Source organism: Brachyistius frenatus, unplaced genomic scaffold, assembly GCF_029030835.1.
Source record: "Brachyistius frenatus isolate BFR_SWC_R1_liver_20210118 unplaced genomic scaffold, ASM2903083v1 Contig_448, whole genome shotgun sequence".
In the NCBI taxonomy this organism is placed as follows: Eukaryota; Metazoa; Chordata; class Actinopteri; family Embiotocidae; genus Brachyistius; species Brachyistius frenatus.
In genome coordinates, this window is record NW_027211047.1 from 42925 (window position 1) to 63324 (window position 20400).

The following is a 20400-nucleotide window of genomic DNA, read 5'->3' on the forward strand; positions in this document are numbered from 1 at the left end:
TCACCGTTTTTAATTGTTTTAATCATGTTTTTAATTGTTTTAATCAGTTTTTAATTGTCTTTATAAAGATTGTTGATTTATTTTAAAGTGCAGTTTGGAACATTTTGATGCTGTTGAACTGCACTGGGTTATACTGCGATGTGTTCCTCATATTTTGTCTTCTCAATTCATTTCAATGGGAAGGACGAAATATTAGGAACACCTCTCAGTACAGATTACAGTCTCCCAAAGGAACAAACATGGCGATGCTCATGAAGGCAGGATTGACTGCTGGACTGCTTCATATTTTATGCGTCACCTGTCGGTGGGTTTAATGTTAGGGCTGATTGGTGTAGGTAGGTAGGTATATACTTTATTAATCCCCGAGGGGAAATTTTTGAGTACATGCCAGGCCTTACACTTCGTCACATTCACTCTCCTCTGCAGGGTCCTCTTATTTCTAACCCTGACAGAGAACCCACAGAAGGGGCTAAAGGGCCCGTTTCCAACCCGCTACTGCCAGCTTCACCTTTCACTGCACTCACAGCAGGAGTTACAAATCATCCCCGGTCCAATCAGGTCGGACTCGGGCACCAAAGACGGTTATTCAGTCCATCCAGAGGTGGTGGTGGTTTCATCTTTCTCTTTCTCTGCCTGTTTTCCGCTCTCACTCCTCCACACGTTTTATTCGCCTCCTCCCGCTCCTTCGCTCATCTATTTTTAGTCTGCTGTTCTGTCTGGAGCCGTTTGTTAAAAGGGCCTCTCGGCTGATGGAGAGTTAGCAGCTCAGGCCACTAGTTTGGATGAGTCCACTGCAGGGTCAGAAAGGTTGGGAGTTAAGAGCAGAATGCTGTTATGATGCTGGATGACATTCAGGGACTTGGACACATGTTTACACATTTATCAAAGTAAACAACACTGAAACACAAACACCTTTTAAGACAGAAAAATCTATGTAAAATCCCGTTCATGTACGGAGATATTCATGAGTAAAAACTTAAAAATAACAACAACAAAAATCAAATAAAATTCCAACTAAAATCATAGTGTAATTATGTATTTAAAATAACACCACACTATTCTTTTATTTTGTAAATATTATTTGAACCCTTTGAACCCTATTTTCAGGGTGATTTCACCAGCTTCACTTTTAAGCTCATATCTCAGTCATTATAGGGGTGAACCATTCATACCATATCTTATATTTTTCAGGACAGTTTAGGCTATCTAGATCTTTTATCATTTAATTTGATAATACTTTAAAAAAAATTATATTAGTTTTTATATCAAGGAAAAAAAGATTGTCTAGAATCTGATCATATCTGAACTATGTTTGTGGGACAAAGTATGAAAAAGAAAAAGGGTTTAGTGCCTGAAAATATGTGATGAATAACTTTAATTGTTAAGCTCGGACTAATAGAAGGACTAATAGAGTTTGGTGCACAGACTTGTCACATTAAAAGCTGTCCAGTAGTTCAGGAACACACTGTAAAAACATCAACTTTAAATTATTTACTTAGTTCAACTTTTTAAATCATTACTTTCAGAGCCTAAAATCATGTTCAGTTGATTTAACGTAACACATTTCCAGTTCCCTGCACCGAAAAACTCTAAAATGGAAGTGACTAGAACAAATGTGGTCATAGAAATCTTTCATTTATTTGAGATTTGAGAACCTTCCTGTCGTATTATCGTTTCTTTAGAGGAAGAACCCAGGATCAAATATACTGCAGAGACGTACTCTGCTGTATTTATTTTGGACTAAAGTTCCTCCAGCAGCGTCTCATCAATGTTCGACCCAGGTTCAGAGATGGACCAGCGCAGGTTTAACCTGTCAGGTCTGAGTAGTTTATTAATGAATACCTAATCTGGGATTACATAACAAACTCTATTTAACAAAGCTGAATTGCCACTGCAGGAAGAATTCTATTTTGTAGAAGTAAAACCGTCCTGGTGTGCAAAAGTGAAAAGTCAGTATAGAACATTTTTTTATTAATGAGACAACAGTTAGTCCCTCCAGTATTTTGCTGAGTTTTTAGTGATTGTTGCGATCATAAATCATTCTGCGGTGATTTTTTTTTCTCAAAATGTTTTTGTTTTTTACGTAAAATTGTGGGAATTAGAAAAAAATTGCAATACTACGTGATAAAGGAATAATTATGTAATCACTTCCTGTGATAATAATCATGCTGCACATCACAGAAATATTTCAGTTCTAATCTTTTTTTATGTATTTATTGAACTTAGAGAACTGTGGAGATCAAAGCTCCTAAAAGCTCCTAAAAGCTGCGTATGTTTCCAGAACAGAGGGTCTGTGACTGGAATATAGAAACAAGGACGACATCAGCTGTCAAAATAAGAGCTTTAGATGCTGTTTAATTCATGTTCATTCAACACATAGACCTGCGGAAAAATCATGGGAATTTAAAAAAAAGTGCAACTCCCACAAATATTGTAGTTTTCCTGAATTTGCGTTACTTATTGTGATCGCAAATTCCTGGAGGGACTGACTAGTAGCATCAGTAGTGGGACTGTGGCTCGGAGTAAAATGCTTAGATACTGTAGAAAAACATGAAATTCATTTGGATGTGTTTTAAATTGTCCACATAACTCTGAGTGAGTGATAAACTCATCACCAAAAGGTTTAGTTATGACAAGCTGATACTTTGTGGAGGTGAGGATTCATATGAACTTACCTGAGTTCAGATTTGGTCAGGTGAGGAAATGGACAAAAATAATTGCAAGACCTACATTCAACAGCATCACAAGAGCCACCAAGATGGAGTTCGGACCCTGTGGCGAAACAAGAGGAGGTCATGTTATATTACATGTTCTGGGTTTGGACACAAGTTCACTGTATGATGATCTCTAAAAGTGTCTGTTTAAGAAAGAGAAGCTTTGATTAAATGACTTCACTCACACAGATCTGGTAAATGGTTGACAGATAAGCACAATAACAAAACTCAATGTTTGGAAAAGTAGGTTTATTTCTGTGTCGAAAAAGCATCGCCATGGTGATTTATCCTTTTTGGAGATGAACTTTTTACTGCGGTTGATTGTGTCATGTTATTTTCAGCTAGCAGATAGTTTGGTAGTTGTTAACAACCGACAGCTGGCACATCGTGAACAGTCATCCGTCATATCATATTCTAGGCTTATCATATATATAAGTGATGTCAGTGTTTGAAGCCAGCAATAGCAGAGACAACTAAAGTACTCAGTTGTCAACAGTGTCAAGAGGAGTTCTTGTTGACGACGTCAGGCATGAGGGGTTTGTCATTAATACCTTCGGTGAACAACTACGTAGCTGTTATATGTATATATTTTATATATTTAATATTTGTTACCTGAAATCAGGTCCTTCTGTCATGTGTTTCCTGTCTGTCTGTTTCTGTGGCTTTGTTTCAAATAGTACTCTTCCATGTTAGTACACTCACACATAGTACTCTTCCATGTTAGTACACTCACATAGTACTCGTCCATGTTAGTACACTCACATAGTACTCGTCCATGTTAGTACACTCACATAGTACTCGTCCATGTAAGTACACTCACATAGTACTCTTCCATGTTAGTACACTCACACATAGTACTCTTCCATGTTAGTACACTCACATAGTACTCGTCCATGTTAGTACACTCACATAGTACTCGTCCATGTAAGTACACTCACATAGTACTCTTCCATGTTAGTACACTCACATAGTACTCTTCCATGTTAGTACACTCACATAGTACTCGTCCATGTTAGTACACTCACATAGTACTCTTCCATGTTAGTACACCGACTTGTGTATCACTTGAATTTCGATCAAATCGTACACTGCAGTTCTGCACTCGCCAAAAATATCAGCAGCATTTGTTTCACTGTTTTTTTTTACCATGTTGAGTGCATCCTCCTGATGTTCCTGGTGTCAGTACGTAAATACATCATTTGTAACACAGCATATGTGTCTGTTTGCTTGCGTCTGTCTCTCCCTTGTGATTGACCAGCGACACACCTGTGGACGAACACCTCATCAAACCATCCTGCTTATAAATCTCTCTCACTGTTCAGTAAACCCGTTTGGTGAAGCTCGTTTTCAGCCACTTCGATTATACTGAGTAATTCCCTTGTGTCTGATACCAACATGTATTTCCTCGTGTCTAATAGTCCTGCCTGCTCAGACGCTGTTGGTTTCCAATCTGTAAACTCTTAAATGCATGGATTTGTTTTGTTCAACTCAGCACTTAAGAAATATTAGGCCACATATTGAAATTATTTTGCTTGTAACTTTTTCAAAGCATTGTATAAATAACAAATGTAAAAATGTTGTAATTTATGCAATCTTAACATTTTCTGTAGAAGTATCAATCATGTATTATCTTATGTATAGCCCATTTTAAGAGGAACTTGTACCAAACCCAAACTAATTGAAAATGAAAAAATGTCTGAAGCAAAACTTTGAAGCTGAAATTGTAGAATCAAAAATCTTGCCTAAGGTCAGCTGGGGTCAGTTCAAAGCCCCCGCAGCCTGCTACAGAATGAGCAGATAAATCGTACAGATAGACACTATGAGAAATACCACAGAGACGAGGGCTTAGTAGAAATAAATGAGTTACTCAAGGTGTTTTATAGTTTTACCAACCTGACGTGATTTAAGTAATTTAGGTGATAAACGTGCAACAACAACACAACAGGTTTCGGCAGTCTACTTCCTGTTTAACTCAATGGAAAAGCTTGACAATCATGTTCCATTGGGGATCCAGAGTACGACTGCTCTCATGCGCATGAGAAACTACACCTGATGATTTCAACGTGTAAAAGCACCTTTAGCCAGAGAGAAGTGTTATCGGTGAAGTCACGGCCCTCCCTGACCTAACAACAGCCGGAGACTCTTCACACCAGCGTTGACAGAACTGTGAGGTTATTCAGAGTTAAACACGTGTGGTAAGTTGAACTAACTCACCGACTCCTCCTCCACACGTTCAGCAGCTATTTCCATACTAGCTTTCTTGGTTTCTGCGAGGCTCCTCGGTTTGGTGGATTCCTGTCTTTTAGGCTTGAGAGGCTCCGGTGCTTTGGCCTTCCCGGGTGGAGCCGGGGAGGGGCTCCGGGTCGGCACGGGTCTCGGTGCAGGTGTCACTATCTGTTTGGCAGGTGGAGGCAGACGTGCTATGCTTGACGGGTGAAAGTCGTCCTCCACACCGAGCGGTTCCTCAGGTGGCGGCAGCTTGTTATCTGCCTTGACGTAGTAACCGTGGTACTGGGAATGGAGCTGTCCGTTGCTGGGGTAACTGCTGGCTGGTGGAGGAAGTGCTGCTTTGACGGCTGTAGGAGCTTCCTGTTGCCTTACTTCTTGTTTAAGAGAAATCTTCGATGCTTCCTTTGTTATGCCTGCCGAGCAGAAGAAAGGAAAAGAGAAGAAAATAGTTCGCCAAAGAACCAACACATGAAATATTATCGGTGGCTCGGGAGGAAGAGGAAGTAGCGCGCTGATCAAAGGCTGTGAAGCATGTTTTATAGTAATCCACTGGCGTTGGACGGGTGAACGATGGCTGTGAATAAAAGTGCTTTTAATCAATCAGTCAAACTTTATTTTTTTACAGCACTTTTTGTACATTTTTGTGCAGATCAAAGTGCTTTACAGATGATTGACAGGTCAATCAAAATAAAATCAATTTGAGAACAAATTAAAAACAAATAAAACTGAGACCAATTTGTCTTTAATAATACAGTAATTGTTCATACTGGCTGTTAAAACAGGCGTGGCTTACTCTCCTGTACTAGCCTGGCGTACCCAGACCCAAACTCACCGAGGGAATATATGATTCTGGGAATCGTTGGCAGTCGGTCCATCCTACTGGATATAAACCTCGGATTCATTAGAACCATTCAGCGCGCGCCGAAACCAGCCGACACTTCCACCGCTGCAGCGACCTACATCCCGTGTCCACCAAAGCGTTTTTCCCCGAGCACGGTGTATTTTCTCCCGGTACCGCTCTGCAGGTCGCTCTGGCTACAGCGTTACATGTTTCTAATAGGCGGTTACTGGTCCCACAAACTTGCCCGGTGTTTGTTTTTCTCTGCTATTCTTTTCTCTCTCCGTTCTCCCCTCACAGCAACCAGTCAGGGCAGACAGCCTGGTGCTGTCACATGATCAGGTGGGAATTGTTGCTTTGTTGAGTTTTTTTCTAAAATATTGAGGTCTTGACCTGGACATGTAAAGTGAGATGACGTGTTGTGATGTGGTGCCAAATCTAAATAATACTAATTTGAATTGAAATGGACCTGAACTAAAAACTAAAATAGAAGATAAACAATCTATTACTTTAAGACAATCTGGACAATTTCAAGAACTTTAAAAGTTTCTTCAAATGGAGCTTCAAACACAATGATGAAACTGTCTCACAAGAAGAGTCCCGGCAAAGGAAGAAATTGACTATTCATGGTAATCAAGGCAAAAGATGGCTACTTTAAAGAATCTAAATGTTTAAACATATTTTGCTGTATTTACAGTTCTGTGCTCACCACATAACCTGATGTGATGTCTTCAGTTGTGTTCCATAATGTAGAAAATAGATAAAACAAAGAAAATGAGTAGGTGTGCTCAAACTTTTGACTGGAACTGTAAAGATAACTCTGTTTCACATAAACTGTCTGTATAAACTTTTAATTGCCGATGAAGAAAGTTTTATGAGAAAGACATGTTGGTCAGATTAATATAATTAAAGTTACTTACCTGCTGTCAAAGACTCGGCTGTTGGGGTTTTGGTCTCGTTCGAGGCCGGCTTCACGGAAACGATGGTGGAAGGGGTTTTAGTGCAGAAAAAAGTCTTTTGAACAGCCGTGGGTGAATGAGCCGGGCTGGCAGCTGGACTCTGAGAAGGAGAATGGTCTGGTGTCGTGCCTTTCCGGTAGAAATGAGGGCTCCCTGATGGAGATTTCTCCTTTTTCTCCTCTACGGGAACCTCCTTCACTTCGAGTGGCTCATTATACTTCTGCCGTACATAGTCGGGGCCTGAAGAAACAAGACAGATAAGAAAGCTATGAACCGACAGAAACGGAATCTTAAAGTCTACTGAGGTGTTCCGACTGCAGGTAAATCAGATTTTTATTCTCAAATCGATCTTTAAGACAGACTGTCCGCACTGCTATGCACAAGTAAAAAGATCAGGTTTGGTATGTCCAGACAACACCAACCTATCTACATGGGTTGCTATGGTTGCGACAGCGGCAGCGGACAGATTATTTCTGCTTCTGTCCGTGGACTGTTGGCTCTGAAAATCACGTTGTCACCGTGTGTCGTGTTGTGAACGACGGCAGGAATCCGATCTGAGCCAGCGGAGCGTCCGGACTGAGACGCATCTGCAGAAATACGATTGGAATCACATTTCAAATCAACTCCAGATGTGGTTTGGATCCGGATTGGAAAAATCACATTCCACGTGTTTTTTTTTTGCTGTTCAGATTTACAAAAATCAATCTGGATACCATCGGATATGACAGAAATGGGATCTGGGCTGGTAGCCTGAACACAGCCAAAGTATTAGGACAGTTACACATTTGTTGTAACTCAGGCTCTGTGCTTCAGGACATAAAATTTGAAATGAAACAACAATAAACTTGCATTTTGTTTGTTTTCCATTTTACACAATGTCGCAACTCTGATGGAAGCGAGGTTGTAAGTTCTTTGGAAGAATAGGTCCCTCCGATCGACCGTAGTCGGTAATTTTGTCTCAGCTTGTTCAGTCTTTGCAGACAGTTATCTTGATTTTCTAACATTTGGCCTCCTGGGCTGCAGTCAACCAAGAACCTCAACACTCTTCAAATCTACATTTGCTCCCCTCAACTGACGCTGCCAATCACCACAGATTTGATCAAACACTCCTGTCCATTTGGTGAATATGAATAAACACACACTGCTCCTTTCACAGACAAGAACCGCTGTCAGTGGTTGGAACCTCGCAATGGAAATTGCTAATGGTTCAATCCCACTACTGCCGGTGTTGGCCTCTCCATCTACTAACGAGCTGCTGAGAGAGACTCACATTCTCTGCTCTCTGAGTTTTATACTTTTCATTCAACGCTGCGCTGAAGGTATTTGAGGTGATGGGACAGCTGCAGGTCCTCATAGACAGACCAATAACTTTATTAAATGGATAGTAACCTCTGATGTAAACTGGTTTACAGTGTACAAACCTCACGAGGCATGCAGCATCACCAAAAACCCTCCTGGAGCGACACCCTAAACACAAGTTTTCTTTTTTTTTTATTAACTGTACAACTTCTGTATAGTTGTGGTCATTTCCATGTGTTGAACTTTAATAAACTCCTCCTACAGAATTTATGAGACATACTTGAAATTTGCACTGTGCAATCCTAAAACCTTTGGGATGAAAAGTTATTAAAAGATTTAGTTTTTGTTGAACGGTGTGTCGGTGCTGCTGGTGACCATTTTGCGCATTTCGCCACAAAAAATGGTCATTGTTGTTGCTTTGACAGCTTAAACACGCCCGAAAAATGGTGAAACTTGGAACACGAGTCTGAAATGGTGAAAATTTACACATTAAACGGGATTCGAATGGGAATGGTAAAATGGCTCGCTAACCCAACAGGAACAATTTCAGTAATTTTCTTGCCATTTATGGGGATGCTGCTTACAAAGTTACTTCTGGATTGGTTCTGACACTGTTTTGGCCGACATTGTGGATCTGAAAGCAGTTGGTTTTCTTACCAAATTGTTTTATTTGCATTTAAATGATTTAAAAATATTGTCTTGCTGCTTCTTGTTTTTTTTATGTATGCTACAAGGGGAAACTGAAGGATTTGGGTTTAATGTCAGAAGCTGGCATGCAGTGCATTCTGGTACATGTAAGCACTGCCAGCGTGGCTCTGTGAGCAGTGACTGTGTACTTGGTCTTAATTAATTAATTATCAATCATCATTACAATACATAATTATAAATTAAAGAAAACACTGATGAAAACACTACCAACCAGAATGGAGCTCAAGGTTTTTAGAATAGCCAGAATCAATTTGAAAAGGACAAATGTCAGTCAAGAATGATCCCTGCTGTTCTACTGACACCTCATCATACCACAAATAAACTCATGTTTTACTAGTAGATAACAGCTTCCCATTAGCAGGTACCATTTAAAAAGGTCAATTATTTTCTCAAGCAGTTTTTATAAGCCAAAACAACAGGGAGCATAACAGCCAACTATTACAGTGCATCCGGAAAGTATTCACAGTGCTTTACTTTTTCCACATTTTGTTATGTTACAGCCTTATTCCAAAATGGATTAAATTAATTTTTTTCCTCAAAATTCTACACACAATGAAGCAGCTTTGGCAGCAATTACAGCTTCAAGTCTTTTTGAGTATGATGCTATAAGCTTGGCTCCTGTTCTTGGGCAGTTTCTCCCATTCTTCTTTGCAGGACCTCTCAAGCTCCATCAGGTTGGATAGGGAGCGTCGGTGCACAGCCATTTTCAGATCTCTCCAGAGATGTTCAATCGGGTTCAAGTCTGGGCTCTGCCTGGGCCTCTCAAAGACATTCACAGAGTTGTCCTGAAGCCATTCCTTTGTTATCTTGGCTGTGTGCTTCGGGTCGTTGTCCTGTTGGAAGATGAACCTTCGCCCCAGTCTGAGGTCCAGAGCGCTCTGGAGAAGGTTTTCATCAAGGATGTCTCTGTACATTGCTGCATTCATCTTTCCCTCCATCCTGACTAGTCTCCCAGTTCCTGCTGCTGAAAAACATCCCCACAGCATGATGCTGCCACCACCATGCTTCATCGTAGATATGGTATTGGTCAGGTGATGAGCGGTGCCTGGTTTCCTCCAAACATGACACTTGGCATTCAGGCCAAAGAGTTCAATCTTTGTTTCATCAGACCAGAGAATTTAGTTTCTCATGGTCTGACAGTCCTGTGAATACTTATGTACATGTGATTTTTTTTTTTTCATTTTAATAGATTTTCAAAAATGTAAAAAAAAACTTTTCTCACATTATCATTATGGGATATTGTGTGTACAATTTTGAGGAAAAAAATGAATTTAATCCATTTTGGAATAAGGCTGTAACATAAAATGTGGAAAAAGTGAAGCGCTGTGAATACTTTCTGGATGCACTGTATACACTTCTAAAGGTCTTATAGTCGGATAGTTATTTATTTTATCTGGTCCATCTCTTCTTTTCACTTTTACTAATGATCTATGTGCACATTTACAGTAAACAACCAGCGTGAGCTTTAGTAGTAATTATTGTCTATGCCATGGTCAGCTGTTTTAATCGTTTCACAGTGATGCAATTCAAACCTGTGGAAGAGGTCGAGAGCCTACTTTCTTAATATCACAGACTCTTTAAATATCGCAGTCTTTTGCATTAGAGTGGTCTAACTTGATTGGGCTGTGCTGTGAGTCATTGTGCTGTTGCTGCTGTTCCAGTACCTGGCTGGTGGAAGTTCGGGGAGAGTTCTCTGGCCACAGCTCTGGCAATATCTGAAGCCTGACTGGCTGACTGAGCCGTGTGGTCTGCAGCCTCTGCTTTGGCCCAGGCATGGGACGTCCTGAAAAATACACAGATAAAGTACAACAGACTCTGTAAGTTTAGCATCCACCAAAGAAGTGACTGACATACTCTCACAGTGCAGCTGCCCTTCTAATGATATACTTATGGTTTATTTAGTAGTCTCCACACAAGTGTCTCAGAAATTTAAGACCGCTGAGCACAGATGTATGAAATCTCACTACAACACAAAACACCATTTAAAAAAAACAACATACAGAACTCTGTTAGCTGATTGAACATTTGCAAAGTTGTAACATCCAACCAAGCATCATCCATCAGTGATGTCATCGTTGGTTTGTGAACGTTATGAATCCTCCAGTTCAGATTCTGTCCGTCACCATCTTGCTAGTTCGGAGCAGTTTGGAGCAGGAAGTGACCATATTTGGACGAGCTGGGGGAGGAGCCAGCGGTGGATCTGACCGATCTGATTGGAAACCTGACGATACTACGTCCCGCCCAACGATTGCTGTACCCTAACTGCACCACAGGCCTGTCAATCAAACAGACACGCCCCCAAAAACAGGTCTTCTTGAATCTTCTTTTCTAATGAATGAGGGATTATTTTCAGATGGACCTCCAGAAAACTAATAAGAAGGAGTGACTTTAGCTAACAACACCGAGATAACTGATGGACACATTTTATTCACTTTGGATTTGATGAGAGAAGTTGAATGGGAGTCTATGGAGCCGGAGGCTTTTTGGAGCCGACCTCTAGTGGCACTCGCTGGTATTGCAGCTTAAGACACTTCTGCATCGGCCTCATTGTTCAGACATGGAAGCTACGAAGCAGCTGTAACCACTTGTTACAGCTGCTTCCCTCTCCACAATCCTCCTCCAAATGTGCTGAAGCTTCTTGGTAACTGGACAATTACTGTTTGTTACAGAGCGGCAGCTGTTGGTTATATATGACTACTGTATTAAAATATACACCCAAGTATTTTTTTAAAAGGAAGAAAAAATTTCAAATGAATCTCAACATCACATCTTCATTATCAAAGAAGATCGGTCATTTTTTTGCTTTGTGGTAAATTTGGAGGTTCACCAGTTTTTGGGAGGTTTCCAGTTTTCCACACTCAGCCCTAATGGAAGTGCTCATTTACTAGAGCTGCATTAATCATAATGAAAATGACTCTGCAACACTTTTAAAGCCCGACCAACATGGGCCTACCACAGACATATTGGAATCAGCAAATATGTGTTCTGATAAGAACCAGAATAAGAAACATTTTTTTACAGAACATAATACAGCCAAAATATGCCTAAGGTCATTTAGAAATGTTGTTAGTCCATAGTTTGGTCGGCAAAGGGGGCTCCAGTTCAGTGTAATACATTGCTGGCAAGTTCATAAACAATGATTCAATACTTTTCCATTATAATACGGCCATGTCACTCATGCTAATCACATCTCTTTGCTGCGAACAGTCAGTAACGTCGCAGATTGAAAGATAACCATCAGAACAAGTCTTTCTATTCATTCTACAGCTCAGCCGATGATGTTGGAGCGGACCGAGTCTGTTCAATGTTGATTTCACGCTACACTCTTACCTACTCGTTTGCTGTATTAGCTAGCTATCTAATTGGGTAGATACTTTCATACTTTGTCTGTTGAGTAGATGCTGACGTGTGTGCATCTCAACCACAGACTGTATTGAACGCTGCAGCTCGAGTCCTCACTAAGACCAAGAAACTGGATCACGTCCCTCCAGTTCTGAGGTCTTTACACCGACTTCCTGTCCAACAAAGAATCCACTTTAAAATCCTGCTGTTGGTTTATAAAGCACTGAATGCTTTAGGGCCAAAATACATTTGTGATCTGCTGCTACCTTTATGAACCATCCCGACCCCTCAGGTCGTCTGGGACGGGTCTACTTCCTGTTCCCAGAGTCAGAACGAAACATGGAGAAGCAGCGTTCAGTTTCTATGTTCCTCATATCTGGAACAAACTCCCAGAGACCTGCAGGTCTGCTGAGACTCTCAGCTGCTTCAAATCAAGACTGAAGACTTTTCTGTTTGCTGCCTTTAACTGAACCAGATTCAAGGATGTTGATCATTTTCTTGCATTTCTGTATTTAAAAATGTATTTTATTTCTTAAACTGCACTGTAACTTTTATCCTATTTTTTAGCTTGTTTAATGTTTTAATGACTGTTTTTAATGTTTCAATCAATGTTCTTAATTGTTTTTAAATGTCCTTTTCTTTTGCCTGATGTTTTGATGCTTTTAATGGTTTTATGTGAAGCACTTTGAATTGTCTTGTTGTTGAAATGTGCTGTACAAATAAACTTGCCTTGCCTTGCATTGTATATAAAATGTTCGGAGCTTCAGGTTCTGAAAAATGAGGCCTGAGACTGAGAATTTGATGAGAGAAGTTGAATGGGAGTCTATGGAGCCGGAGGCTTTTTGGAGCCCTCGGTGGTATTGCGGCTTAAGACATTTCTGCATCTGCCTAATTCTTCAGACCTGGAAGCTAGGAACACTTTTATATCTAGTCTGTGGTTCAGAGCAAACGCAGAGTGAATGTTCGCCTCGCATTACTCGTGTGGTTACGGCCGCTCAAGTTAAATATTTTCAACTTGTGCAGACGCGTCTTTGCATTGACTTTGTATGTAATCGCTCCGCGGGAGTAATTCGCTTCGCGTTTGGTCTGAAGACAGCTTTAGTCATTACAATCTGGGGGCGCTACGGGGCTTGATTGGCTGATGAATAAGTGTGGAGGAAGTTAGTTTCACTAACCAGGAGGTTTTAAGTTCAATTCAGCCTATTATTAAAATCAACAATGCCCCTAAATACAAGTATTTAAATTACACAGAAAAAGGGAGAAACACGATTTAGTTGTAGCTTTCTGAGGTTTTCATACATAAAACGTTATACCTGGAGATGGCAATCTCAACTTTTGTTCTGGCGATGGCCGCTGCTCTCACTGCTCCCTCGATGGCGCGATCCACTTTCTGTTTGGTCTTGGTGTTCTTCAGGGGGATCAGGTGCTTCTTGATGCCCCGGGCCAGAACATTGTTCTTGTACTTCCCTTCTTCTTTGGTGCCATTAGGAAAGATGGTGCAGCCATAGCCATGGCGCTTATTGTTCAGCCACTCGCCTTCGTACTTCATCCCGTTGGACCGCTCCGAGACACCGAAGCCGCTGCGTTTGTCATTTTTCCACTCGCCCATGTAGGACTCGGTGGTGGTGGCATCCACGTTGTCCTCCAGTGGCAGGAAGTCATCGGCCGGGTCTCCTTCTCCGAAGCTGATGGTAGAGTTGGCGTCGCTTGAACTGATGCGGCTCATGGTGGTGTCGCTGTGTGCCGAGCTACGCTTACTGGAAATCGATGAGCGCGAGTCTGATTTGCGAAGTCGCTGAAGGCTGCCAAAGATGGAGCCGCGTCGGAACAGACCCTTCTTCTCTGAACCGCCTCCGTCCGAGTGGAAGTTGAGTACGAAGCCGCCGCGTGTGCCAGCAGGGCTGTCAGACAAGCTGTCACGCAGCACGGTACCGTTGCTCTGCTCACTGCGGATGGAAGCCAGCGAGGTTTGTAGAGGTGAGCGGATGACAGAAGCCATCCCATACGGCACACTCTGGCGTACGCCGTAGCCATGACGCATCCCACCAGTCCACTGACCCTGATATGTACCTACAGCAAGAACAGAGGAGACAGGACGGAGAGTGAGGGAACTGTAAAATACTAAAATGTACTAATTAATACTAATAATAGTCACCAAACCGAGGCATACATGTAGGAAGCACTGGGTGGACAAATAAAAGGCAGCGACGGTTAAAATATTTTCCAACGACTTCTCCAAAAATATATGATAATCAGTAACTAATTTGATAATAGATTAGTCATTGAAGTCATCTTATAAGTAAAAAGTGAATCTCTTATGTTAGCTTTCTTAACTGTGGAAAAAAAGGCAACAGGAAAGTGATTTTGTTGCGATAATTAAGAAAATAATCATCAGCTGAAAACCCCTAAACATAACCGGAGACCATTTTACATTTTTACTGGCCATTTCATTCATTTCTATCAACCAATATTTATTTGAAGATAGACCAAAGACAACATATCAAATGTTAAAACCGAGAAATAGTATTATTTTGAGAAACGGCTCATTTTCTATTTTATGATACACCTCTTAAAAAAGTTGAGACAGAGGCAACAAAAGACTGGAAAAGTTGTGTAACAGTAAAAAAAAGCACCTGGTGGAACATCTGACAACTAATGAGGTTACCATGGCAACAGATCAGTAACATGATTGGGTATAAGATGATGATTTCAGAGAGGCGGAGTCTCTCAGCAGTGAAGATGGGGAGAGGTTCACCACTCTGAAAGACTGTGTTGGAAAATAGTTCAACAATCTAAGAATAATGTTCCTCAACGTAAAACTACAAAGAATTAGTGGATTTCATCGTCTACGGTTCATAATATCATTAAAAGATTCAGAGAATCTGGAGAAATCTCTGAACACAAGGAACAAGGCTGGAAACCAATATTGGATGGTGGTGATCTTCGGGCCCTCAGGCAGCACTGCATTAAAAACACACTATTCTGGAGTGGAAATCACTGCATGGGCTCAGGAACACTTGTGAAAACCATCGTCTGTGAACACAGTTCATTGCACTACACATCGCACTGGTCTCCTCAGTTCCCAAACGTTTACAGAGTGTTGTAAAAGGAAGAGGCGATGCAGCACAGTGGTGAACATGATCCTGTCCCAACTTTTTGGAGACGTACAATAAAACAATTAAATTTCTCAGTTTCAACATTTGATTTATTGTTTATTTATTTATTTTTAATTAAATATGGGTTTACATGATTTGCAAATCATCTCATTCTGTTTGAATGTACTTTATACAAAGCGTCCCAATTATTTCAGAAACATGGTTGTTTTGGGGCTGCACAGATAATCGGAACAACGTGGTGATCTTCATTCATGCCTCTATGCGATCTTATTTTTAAATGACAAAGACTCTGCCACAGTTTCATTCAGGACATCAGCTACATCAAAACCAGCGCTTCCTGCAGAGTTCTGCAGGAATCACGAGGGAATCTACGGAAAACTGCCAGACATTGTAATGAACTGCCAGCTGTTCAAATAGGAGTTAATCTTCTTGCTTAGGTTCATCAATGATGATAAATAATCTGATGTCTGTAGTTTTTGAACATTTTGAGTCATCAGTGTTTTACTAGACTCAGTAGTAGCATTTCATTGATACGACTGTTTCCTATATTCCTATATTGATGAAGGCTGCTAACAGACACTAGTTCTGTAAATAGTTCACTAATAAATAATAAATGTGGCAATTTTTGATCAAGCAATATCAAGTTCAGGCTTAAATAAACAACTTTAGGTTCGTCCATGCCAACGTCCGTTCTAAGCACCGCCCACTTCCGGATTAAGCCCCGCCCCCTCCGAGTAAGGATACGGATACAGATTTTGGTTTGTCTGCCATATAAAGTAAACTCATGTTGGTAGATAGATATCAGTAATAACTGGTCTGAACCACCTCTCAAAAGCAAACTAAACCCATTAACACTGTCTGTAACGTTATACAGGGCTGTACTGTGTAAAGAAATTCAGCCCTGAGCTCATCAGCTGTTCTGGACCGCCTGCAGCACGCTCTGATGCCCATTTTAAATCACAGAGAGGACCCAGTAAAGAGATAGACAGCGACAGAAGAAACGTAATGGATTTTATGATGGCTCAGCACCACACGGACGCAGCAGCTCAATGAAAGTTGTCCCTGTATGCCCGATCGTAAAAAAAACCACTGAGGTTATACGGTGACGTTCCTTTATAAGCCAAACCCATCGTTCCTATTAACAGCTGTTTATTTACCAGAAATGTAGCAAGTTAAGCATTAAACTACAATAATGGTAAATTTTTCAAAAGATGTTTTTTTTTTTTTTTAAACTTTTAATTTGACTTTGTTGTAAATCCTTGAACGCCATTGACCCATAAATGGTGATTTTTAGTCCTGATTCCAGTGTCACCAATCAGTCCATCATGTGGATTCCTCTTTGTCTCACAGCCAAAATAAAGTTGATCTGTACCCTCCATCTCTTTCAGTCCAATGAAAACTAAAGCAGAGATGTGCTAAACACATCAATAAATTAGAGATTGATATAAAAAAAAAAAAATGCCCACTACAAGTTTTTCATAACCAGGTAATATCAAAAGTATGTAAAACCACTGAATTAAGACTTCCAAGTGTCCCAGTAAGTCCTGTGTGTCATACCAAGACCCCAGGGATTGGCACACTTAAAAGGAATCCAATTATTAACTTTGATAAGTACCCCCATGTTTAACATGTGCGTTGTGTAAAACATCTGTAATGCCAAAATCCAATATTTTACAGTTAACTTTCTTTTACAACTAAGTACTTATACTTCATGCCTTCAAACCAAATTGCTGACTGAGAAGATATCCAGAGCCTGCATGTTGGAGGTGTGCTTGAGTCTGAAAGGTGTTTTGATAGCTCGTACATGCCACAGTTGTGATTCTAAACCCACCAGCGGTGCATTTGGTGATAAAACAGTTAGCTCCGTGGCCTGGTTAGGTAAGCTCCGGCTCTGCCCTGATGGCTCCTGCTGCAGAATGTGAGAATGTGCTATTTTTAAAAGATGGAAGTAACTTGAGACACTGGGAAGTCTGTTGGATGGCCAAGCATAATGCCAAGCATTTATCTTGCAATGTGGAATAAGCTTTCTCCACCGAGCCAGACTGACGACACTGGACGAGCCTCTGGAAACAAAATCAAAGAAGAAAAAAGCCTCATTGGCTTGTACTCGATAAGTTTCTCCAATTACTTGCAGTTCTGTCAAATCAACTAGAGAAGCCGTCTCTCAGTGGTATTCCTCTGGCAAAGTTGCAGTTTTCCTCCATGTTTATCCAGACTCATATGCATTCAACTTTGGCCTCTAAAACTGACTCTGATAGAACACAAAGTTGAAGCCATGACGGTAAACAACACTTCAAATATGGACGTTGCTGTAAAGAAGTTACACATTTCTTAAACATGGGTGCTTCACACACACATCTTCAACCCAACAGCACAGACGACCATCGCAGTTTAAAGGTGGTTCGTTTCTAGGTGGCCAATTCAGTATCTGACCAAATGTGAAATGTGGTCTCAATCTGATTCAGTTCCTCAGTTACGGTATTAAAAAAATAGCCGAAAAAGTGTTTTGGCAGAACATTATGTCATAGTGAAGCTGACCTTTGACCTTAACATGTCATCACTTAATATTTTTTTATCCGATTAAACATTTGTGTAAAATGTTGTCATAATCAGTGGATTCATTCTTAAGTTATGGCCACAAACAAGTTTTTTGAGGTCACGGTAATCTTGACCTTTGGCCACCAATTTCTAATCATTCATTCTTGAAGCCAAGTTGACATTTGTGATGAAATTTCCTCCAGCAGTTTTAAATATATATCACATTCACAAGAATGGGACATGAGGTCACATTGACCTTGACCTTTCACCAATAAAATCGAATCAGTTCATTGTGGAGTCCAAGACGGTTCTATTGGTGTGGACACAATATTTCAGGAGAGCCATCGTTAATGTCGTTAATGTTCACAGTTACCTTTAACCACAAAATATGCAATCAAAAAAACACTCACATTTTTTATGAGTTGAAATAAAAGATGTAAGACTTTTATGGACACAAAACATTTATTTCCCACAATTTTTTTTACAAATTGTTAAATCCTTGTAAATGAGCACTTCACCTTTATCAAGATAATATATCCTCATGATTGGTGCAGCGTGTCAATATGCTGATTAAAAAGCATGCTAATTGCAATAAGAGGACCCTCTAAAACATGTCGTTTCATCACGTGACACATTGCCACAGATGTCACAAGTTTAGAGAGAGCACGCAGTTCGTATGCTGTCTCACAATCATAACTCGCTTCAACGTTGTTTCAGAGAATCAGGCAGTGCGTCCAACCGGCATCGCCCCTGCAGCCCATCGGTACCAGCGCCAGTCCAGTGGCTTCACCTGCAGCATCATCCGAGACCAGACGCCCAAACAGGTGACGCAACAGTTGGTTTGCACACCCAAAGAATTTCTGGTCACACTGTCAGAAATCGTCTCGGGGAAGCTCATCTGAGCGCTCGTCGTCCTCACCAGGGTCTTGACCCGACTGCAGCTTGTTGTCGTAACGAGCTCTCCTCACGGGTAAAACCCAGTTTACACAGCACCGGGCGGAGGGCCAATCTGGTGACGGTGCAGGGTGAAGAGAAATACCAATCTGCTCTCATATTTATGTTGATTGAGATGAAAAGGAAGCATTGTTGGGCTGTTTTTGACCCGGCGTGCACCCATTCCCTCATCCGTCACTGTCATTGGTTGGCGCCCAAGAACGGAAACAACTGAAGTCAAGTGAAAACCAAAGCTTTGCGTTTGCTGATGAGACAACATGCCAGTTTGCTTTAGGAAAGGTTCAGTTATTATATTCCTGGCATTAAATGATGTGGTCCCTGGAAACATACATCACTGCAGATGAGAACTTTGCTTTCCCCATCATGGATTGCATTGGACTTTCTGGTCAAAAACTCCACCAATATGAATCTGGGTGACTGGACCTGAGGAGTTGGGGGGCGTAGGGGCTAAACCTTCTATCCTTTCCTGCATCAACATACTGAGAAGAGCGGCGAACTAACCAAAGGAAGTCAGTCTCATTATGGCTGTTCCAAAACCACCACCGGGCTTTAGTGACCTATTTGTCCCTCCAGAAGAGACAGGACCTACTATTACTGATCCCCACCGGAGGTCCAGGAACTGATGGAGGGTTTGGCCAAATGTTTGTTCAGCTAAATTGGGGGAAAAAAACACAGTTGAAGATCTTCACAACAGATAATGTTTCTGTCTGCTGCAAGTCATAGAGATGTCACCCTACAAACGGTAGATCATCGCAGGTGGAACAGATGCTCAAAGATGGTATATTGAGCCATCTCAATCTGCCTCGGGTTCTTTGTTGAGGCCAGTGATCTTGAACTTTAACTTTTAAACCCCAAAATTTGATCAGCTTATCCTTTAGTATACGTGATTGTTTGTGCCACATTTGAAGGGATTCAATTAAGGTGTTACTGAGATATTGCGTTCACAAAGAAAGACCACAGTGACCGTGGCTTGTAACCACAAAAATCCAATCAATTAATTTTAATAGTAAACATTTGTGACAAATTTGAAGAAATTCCCTCCAAGCATTCCTTAATCATAGTGTTCATGAGAATGGGTCAGTGGAAGCTCTTCGTCATTGGGACCAAATCAATATTTTTGCCAAGTTTGCAGAAATTTACTCGAGGTGTTCTTGAGATATTGTGTTTACGAGAATGGGATGGACGGATGGGAGGGACCTAAAGTCACAGTTACCTGGAACTTTGACCGTTGACCACCAAACTTATTAGTTCATCCTTGAGGCCAAGGACATTTGAAGAAATTCTCTCCAGACATTTGTGAGGTATCATGTTATTGAGAATGGGTTGAATTGCAGTCACAGTGATCTTAACCTTGGACGTGAACCAATCAGTTCATCCTTGTAACCAAAGTGAAGCTTTTTGCCAAGTTTGAAGAAATTCCATAAAAGCGAAACGGACAGAAAACGGAAAAACATGATGCCTCCAGCCAAAGCTATCCCCGGTGCATCCAAAGGCATAAAAAGAGTTGCAGGGGTTTCTGGAAACTTTTCTTAATTAAGTTTTAATTAAACAAAGTCAGTGAGTGACTGTGCACGAGTTGACATAACAATGTCTACACTGGAGGTAAACTGTATGTCAACTAAGACAGAACCCCTGCTTTTCATTGCACGGGTCATGGAGCGTTTTGTAGCTCTGTTAAACACAGTGTACGACCTGGTGAATGA

At 41.0% G+C, this 20400-nt stretch overlaps 1 protein-coding gene across 1 annotated transcript in view; it reads right to left on the reverse strand.

The window, feature by feature from the left end:
- Positions 1 to 381: 381 nt before the first annotated feature.
- LOC138637253 (junctophilin-1-like) overlaps positions 382 to 20400 on the reverse strand; it is a 29265-nt gene continuing 9246 nt past the window's right edge. Inside the window, exons 2-7 of the mRNA XM_069725790.1 lie at positions 13403 to 14159; positions 10412 to 10530; positions 6702 to 6980; positions 4929 to 5356; positions 2676 to 2772; positions 382 to 791 (exon numbers count right to left, since the gene is read on the reverse strand). Coding sequence (XP_069581891.1) covers positions 2692 to 2772; positions 4929 to 5356; positions 6702 to 6980; positions 10412 to 10530; positions 13403 to 14159 — 1664 coding nt within the window. The 3' untranslated portion in view covers positions 382 to 791; positions 2676 to 2691. The remainder of the gene's footprint in view (positions 792 to 2675; positions 2773 to 4928; positions 5357 to 6701; positions 6981 to 10411; positions 10531 to 13402; positions 14160 to 20400) is intronic.